The sequence below is a fragment of the Mastigoproctus giganteus genome, chromosome 12 (assembly GCF_048544385.1).
Source record: "Mastigoproctus giganteus isolate SK-2022 chromosome 12, ASM4854438v1, whole genome shotgun sequence".
Lineage (NCBI taxonomy): Eukaryota > Metazoa > Arthropoda > Arachnida > Uropygi > Thelyphonidae > Mastigoproctus > Mastigoproctus giganteus.
Window position 1 is genome coordinate 23864315 of NC_143586.1, and position 7617 is coordinate 23871931.

General features: G+C 38.3%; 1 protein-coding gene across 1 annotated transcript in view; it reads right to left on the reverse strand.

Moving 5' to 3' along the window:
- Nucleotides 1-625, reverse strand: part of LOC150076786 (uncharacterized) — an 82151-nt gene extending 81526 nt beyond the window's left edge. Inside the window, exon 1 of the mRNA XM_090386653.1 lies at nt 577-625. Within this exon, the coding sequence (XP_090242779.1) occupies nt 577-625 (49 nt within the window). The remainder of the gene's footprint in view (nt 1-576) is intronic.
- Between the last annotated feature and the right edge of the window lie 6992 nt (nt 626-7617).

Consider the following 7617-nt stretch of genomic DNA (forward strand, 5'->3'; position numbering starts at 1 on the left):
CATCGACAATCAGTTGATTGGGCCTGTTGTGTTACAAAATCGTCTTACATGGCCCATTTACTTAGAATTTCTACAAAATGAACTTCCACTATTATTGGAGGATGTTCCCTTGGCTACAAGGATTGGTATGTACTTTCAGCATGATGGAGCTCCTGCACATTATACCCATCTGGTGATACAATATCTAAATCGAACTTTCCCTCAATGATGGATCAGCCGCAGTGGTCCCGTTCATTGGCCACCAAGGTCTCTAAGACCTCACTCCGTTAGATTTTTGTTTGTGGGGATGGATGAAAAGTACAGTATACAAAGAAAAAGTGAATACAAGAGATGAATCCAGTAGCATCCAAAATGTCACTCACATTTTGGATATGCTGCCCTCATAAAGGTACACCAAGGTGACCTCAGAAGAGCAACAAGTAATATTACCACAAGAGTTGCAAAATGCATTGAGGTTGGTGGCAGAATTTTTGAACATTATTGTGAACTGTAAAAAATTTGTCAATTATTTATGTTTTGTATCATTCAAAAAGTCCTATAAATACAAACAATAAGTCATTTATCGTTCTTTAATACCTCTTATAATGGCTTTGTGCGTGCCAGTTTCCTTGTACCATATTAGCATATGTTACAAGGAAGCCTGTCTTTTTCTGCAAAAGCAAAAAAAAAACCCTACTCTCTTCAAGAAGGTACCTAGCCAGCCTTTGAATGTCCCTGAGCTGTCACCATGAAAGCAAATTATTCCAGTAATTAACAACTTGCTGACCAAATAAATAAAAATTCCTGCAATCCAATCAACCTTTTCCCTGTAATTTGAACTTATGACCCTCTAGTTCTGGAATCATTTATAACAGTGAAAATTTTGCCCTTGTTTCATTTTACTTTCTCCTCTTGGACACTTATAGACTCTCACTTGTGCCCCCCCCCCCCACCTAAGATGTTTAGTGACCAAGCTCTGCCACATTTTCAAAGAAATTCAATTTTTTTTTTTTTTTTTTAGGTGCAGTCATACAACTGCCTTTACAGTGGGATTGTGATCTACTTAACACCACAGGCAAATGTTCAATAAATCATCGATAGCACACCATGGGCCCTCCTTGCTACCTCTCCACAATGCACAAAGAACTTCATTTTCACCAATATTGTAACTCCCAAATGTCTTTCTTCAACTACCTCTTTTAATACAACTCCACCAAGTGTACAGGTTATTTCTGGATTGCTATTCTCCAAGTGTTTGCATTTAACTGTATAAAAACATAACTCTCTGATCTCTGACCATCCCTGAAGCCTATCAAAGCCATTCAAAAGAAGCTTTGTTTGGCATTGATATTAACTACTCTCCTAATCTTGATGCCATCTGCACATTTTGATGTCATGTCTTGTATCCTTTTGGCAGTGCATTTATGAAAATCAGAAATAATAGTGCTCTCAGTACTAATCCTTGTTCACATTAGCCAATCTAAAGAGTTACCATTAACCACAACCTTCTGTGATCCATTTAAGGACGTTCCCTGTGATTTTAACCTGTTCCAGCATATACAGTAACCTCTCATGGGGAATTGAGTCAAATGCTTTGCTAAAATCCAGATAAATAATGTCAAAATTATTTCCTACATCCAGCTCATGAGTGACTCTGTCAAAATAGCTAATTATGTTGATTAAACATAATTTTTCCCTCAATCAAGATTAATCTTGATGCCATCTGCACATTTTGATGTCATGTCTTGTATCCTTTTGGCAGTGCATTTATGAAAATCAGAAATAATAGTGCTCTCAGTACTAATCCTTGTTCACATTAGCCAATCTAAAGAGTTACCATTAACCACAACCTTCTGTGATCCATTTAAGGACGTTCCCTGTGATTTTAACCTGTTCCAGCATATACAGTAACCTCTCATGGGGAATTGAGTCAAATGCTTTGCTAAAATCCAGATAAATAATGTCAAAATTATTTCCTACATCCAGCTCATGAGTGACTCTGTCAAAATAGCTAATTATGTTGATTAAACATAATTTTCCCCTTACAGAACCACACTGTGTTTCCTTCAGAATTCCATTTCTATCTAAACGCCCCTGTATCACTTCTTGAGCAGCACTGCTATGATTTTCCCTAACACTTCAAGATTGATCTCTCAATAGTTATCCACTTTGCTCTTAAAACTACCTTTATGTACTTGTGATATGTCAACACTTCTCCAGTCCAAAGAAAGCTCGCTCTCTCTCTCGCTCTCGCACTCACTCTCTCGCTCTCTCTCTCTCTCTCTCTCTCTCCCCCCCCCTCAATCCAGTGATGCTTTCATAATTAATCCTAAAGGTTCAATGCACTCTCTTGCCACCTCCCTTAAAATTACTGGGTGCATGCCAATAACTTCAGGAGCCTTACATGCCTTTAGGCTCAAAAGTTTCCTATTAAAAATCTTCTATAATTTCAATATTGCTTATTTCATGTTTCCCAATATCAATGCAAAGTACCCATTCAAGTGATCTGTAAGGTCAGCTGAGTTAGCAATGGCTTTTCCACACCCATTATGGAAGAGTCTGATCAGATTTTTTCTTTTTTCCTTTGTATTCACATACGTGAAAAACTTCTCATCCACCATTCTTTGCTCTCTTAGCCTGTGATTTCTTATATTCAGTTTTGCCAGCCTTTGCCTAACCTTTTCTGTGGTACTATTACAGATCAACTTGCAGCTTTTATAGACTTAATCATTTATCATTTATTAACTAATTTTTTTTTTTTTATGTGAACCCCAAACACGAGAGGTATAAGAAGATATAGTACTTAGTACCGTGCTTGGGTTGGAGGTTGAGAAGACGAAAGAAGATATTTGTTGACATTGGACTTGAACTTCTGTAGACTATAATTTTCAGGAAATACGAATGAAGGAAGGTTGTTCCAGAAAACGGCAGTTGAATGAATAAATGAGGAAGATGAAAAGTTGGTTCTGTGGGTTTGAAGTTGGACAGTAAATGGATGTTGGCTGGTGGCGGCACATGTTCGAACTGTTTTGAAGGAGAGAGCCGGAAGTATAGAAGCCAATTCAGAAGAACAGTGTCCATGGAAGTATCTGTAGAAGAGGCATGCAGCAGAAACAGTACATCTATGAGAAAGAGAGTGGAGAGACTCTGTTAGAAATGAATCATTAATTAACCTAACTGCCCTCTTCTGAATGGAATCAAGAAGCCTGAGAGAGGTTTTGGGGGCACCACCCCAGATGTGAGAACAATATTCCATGGCAGGGTGGATTTGCGATTTATACAGAGTGAGCAGCTGTTTGGAAGAAAAGTAACGCCGAGAGCGAAAGAGAAAACCAAGTTTTTTAGATGCAGAAGAAGCAATATTTGTAATGTGCTTGTGCCAAGAGAGATTAGAAGTCAGGGTAATCCCCAAAAGAGATACATCATTTTGCCTAGAAATCGGAGTGTCACTAAAGATAAGAATAGGAGCAGAAGAATCCTTTTTGCGAGATATAAGACAAGACTGAGTTTTAGAAGGGTTGAAATCAACTAAGTTGTCTTTGCCCCACTGGAGAATTACCTGAAGATCGGCATTTAAGGAATTGGTAGCAGATTTTCGAGAAGTTGAAGCTGATTGAGCAGGACAAGGTTTCTCAAAATGGAAAGTGGAATGCAATGTGCTATCATCGGCAAACTATGGATAGGATTTCCAGTCAATGGAAGAAGGTCATTAATATACAAGAGGAAAAGAGTGGGGGAAAGAACTGAACCTTGGGGGACACCGGCATTAATGGAGAAGTTAGAAGACAGAGAGCAATCAGAGAGAAAACTGGATAACCAATTAATAAAAACAGTTGGCAAACCATAAGATGGAAGCTTGTTTAGAAGACCTTTATGCCAAACACGATCAAAAGCCTTTGAGATGTCAAGAGCAACTACTTGTGTTTCACCGAACCTTTCCATTGAATTAGTCCATAAATGGGTAACATAAGCCAGAATATCACCAGTGGATCGACACTGACGGAATCCATACTGGCGATCATTGATCAGACGGAAGGTTTCTAGGTAGTTTAAGAGTTGGCGGTTAATTGATTTCTCCATTACTTTAGAAAGAGTAGCAGTAATTGCAATGGGATGATAATTGGATGGGAGGGATTTGTCACCCTTTTCAGGAACTGGCTGTATATGAGCAAATTTCCAAGCAGAAGGAAAAACACCTTTGGAATAAGAAAGTGAAAAAAGGCGGCAAAGAATAGGAGTAAGTTCAGGAACACAGGTTTTGAGAACAAGTGGAGAAATACCATCAGGACCTGGAGCTTTCTTAGCATCAAGATTCATCAAAATCCTTCTGATATCCTTTTGACGGAAGACCACAGGAGGCATTGAATGGACCGTGTTGGGAATGGTGGGAGGTGTTTTAAGAAGATCATTAATACATGAGCTGGAAGAAAAATGGGATGCTAGAAGGTCAGCTTTATCCTTGGCTGAAGTGACAACAGAGCCATCTGGTTTGGACAGAGGTGGGAGCAGAGATGGGCAAAAGTTGCAGCTAATAGCTTTGGCAAGAGACCAGAATGCTCGGCTACCATTAGGGCAAGAAGCAAGTTTTCTACTCTTAACCTGTTCAAACTCTAGTTTGGACTGATTAATGACTGCTTTACAATTGTTACGAGCTTTGGTGTAGGCAGAAAATGAAACTGGAGAATTAGAAACAAGCCAATTACGATATGCAACATTCTTCTCTTGAACAGCATTAGCACATTTATTGGAAAACCAAGGTTTAGATAAAGGATGAGATTTTAAAGTGGAGTGTGGGATAAAGGATTCCATTCCTGCAAGAATAATTTCACTGACACGATCTGAGCAAACATTGACATCAGAAGTTTTGAAACAGTAATCCGACCAAGGAAAAGAAGAAAAGAAGTCTTGCAGGTCATCCCATTTTTCATTCTTGTAATGCCAAACAACACAAGGTTGGGAATAGCCATGAGATAAAGGTTCCATTGGAGAAGAGACAATCACCAAGTTGTGATCTGAAGTGCTTAAAGGACTTCTCACTTCGACCGTGTACTTAGAAGGGTTGTTTGTGAGAAAAAGATCAAGCGTATTGGCTGTATGATTAGGATTGTCCAGTATTCTTGTAGGTAAATGAACAATCTGTGCTAGGTCATTAGTAATTGCAAAAGCCTCAGCATCTCGACCTGCTGGGTCGGTGTGACTAGAAAACAGAAGCCAGCTGCTGTTGTGAACATTAAAATCACCAAGGAAAATTACCTCACTGTTAGGAAAGTCTCGTTGCAACTTGAGAAAGTCAAGTTGCAACGAGAGGAAGTCAAAGAGCTCCAAGTGATTAGTGGAGTTGGGAGAACGGTAGAGACAACAGATGAATTTGACACAATGAGGTAGAGAGATTTTAAGCCAGAGAAGATCAAAGAGAGGAGATTCCAAATTGCCAAGTCTCTGACAGGGAATATCAGAACGGACATATGCACAAGTACCACCTTTGAGGCGAAAGGAATCATACAGCGAATAATTTGGGCATCTGAGATGAGCAGTAGTTGAATCAACCGATAACTGAGATTCTGTCAGAAAAAGTGCATGGGGTTTGGCAGACTGTAAGTGGAAATGGACATCGTTGAGATTAGAATTGAGACCCCGTATATTTGTGAAATGAATTAGGAAGTCCTTGGGAGGTTTAGATCTTTTCGCAGATAAGCTTGCTCTATTAGTTTGACAATTCATGGTGTATTCAATAGTAAGAAAAAGTAAGTGGGACATGCTGTATGAAGTAATGAAATTTTTGGATATGGCGTACACGTGGTAAGAATATACCCAGATCCTTGACATAAAGTGGCCTCAACAATGCTCCCCGCATACACACTACTCGGACTCCCTCCAATCACTATCTGGCAAAGTAGAGGTAGCAAGATTATACACTAGCTGATCCGGAAGCCTCCTAGAGAGTTACCAATAGGTTCGGTCCAATGTACTAACTAGCGGCCGGCCTGCGAACACCGTTTTAGAGCTGTACCCTCAAAATGTAAGGAATATTGGATCTCGCCACAACGTTCATCATAACCTCAAAAGTCATCAATCATACTGCATGATGGAAGAGATAGGGAAGGGTTGACCGGAACTTAGCTCTAGAGACTAAACATGGGTTCCACCACTTCAAGCCTCCAATAAGCAAAATGGTGGTATTGCACCGGTTGATGAGAGTCATCTACCACCTAGTACTGCCTGGTAACATAGAGGGGCAGCGTTCCTCCATGTGGTGTGGGCGCCACACCTCGAACCCTGCTTACGTTGGTTCACACCTGGGTGGTCACCCACCATGTACTTGTGCATGGAGGTTATACCCAGGATTACTAACAGTCCCACCATCGTGAAGGTGCAAGCAGAGGATTTGGCTGTCACAGACCGTCTGGACTTCGCCGAAATTGGATCCACTTGACTTGAGTGTCCCCCGAATATCAGTTCCATCAGCGTTTTAGACTCCCAGGTAGCAAGTACAGCTTGTCTAGCATATCTGAGAGAATGTCTGTGACAACCTCAAGGATGTTAATACATGTATGTATTAACATCCTTGAGGTTAACTATTAACAACCTATTAACAAATGTAATACAAGTATGCTTATAATAATTAATTCATCATTAATTAAATTAGCACAGGTAAAAGTTAACTGCATAAAGAAATTCAAAAGGTTTCATTTCATAAAATTTTATCTACAGACCATCCATTATCATAATGAATTTAACTGATATCACCTGCTTTGGGATGTTGCCATTATATGAATTTAACACTAACATGCAAAGTGAAAATGAATATTTTCATCTCACCATGCAACAACAGTTTACTGCATGTAAAGAAATCAACAGGCACATAAATGACCCTAATGAAAAGTTGTGCCGTAAGTTTTCCATGTCAAAAACAGTATATTGTTTTTTGACAGCTGCTTTGCTAAGGTACAGCATGTCAAAATAATCAAATATCCAATTAAATTTTGCTAGCTGGCTTATATCAAAAAAATTATGGTAATATTCAATTATTATATAATGATTTGACTATGTAAAGACATGGTTTGCTATATACATGTTTTCCTCTAAATAAGGCAAATTTTTAAGGAAAGTCATTATTTATCTGAATCAACATATTATGGACAGAAGACAACAAAAATGTCTTTCCACAAAGTTCCTTTGGAATACTCATTTGATTAAACTCAATTTATATTGAGTTTGGTCAAATTTTGAGTTTATATTGAGTTTGGTCAAACTCAATATAAAATAATTGAGTTTGGTCAAACTCAATTATATGCTTGAAAATAAATATTTATAAATAGGATTTGCTGTTATAGGTCTAGATTTGCTGCCCGGATAGTTTAATAAGAACTTCAAGCCATAGTCCACTAAGGAAAGTAACACATCTTTAGATTTTAGTAACAGGCTGTCATCTTTTTATGTTTAGATGTCCCATATTGCTAATAATGATTAATTTATTGTTTAATAACTAAGGTAAATTTGTAACTCCTTGTCTTAACTTACACTGAATGTAAAATACAGATTAAATACTCTATTAGTCAATACTTTCAACTTATGCCTTTAGAATATTACTTTTCAAAATAAATTTGAATTGAATTGTAGTACTCACCATAATGTTTT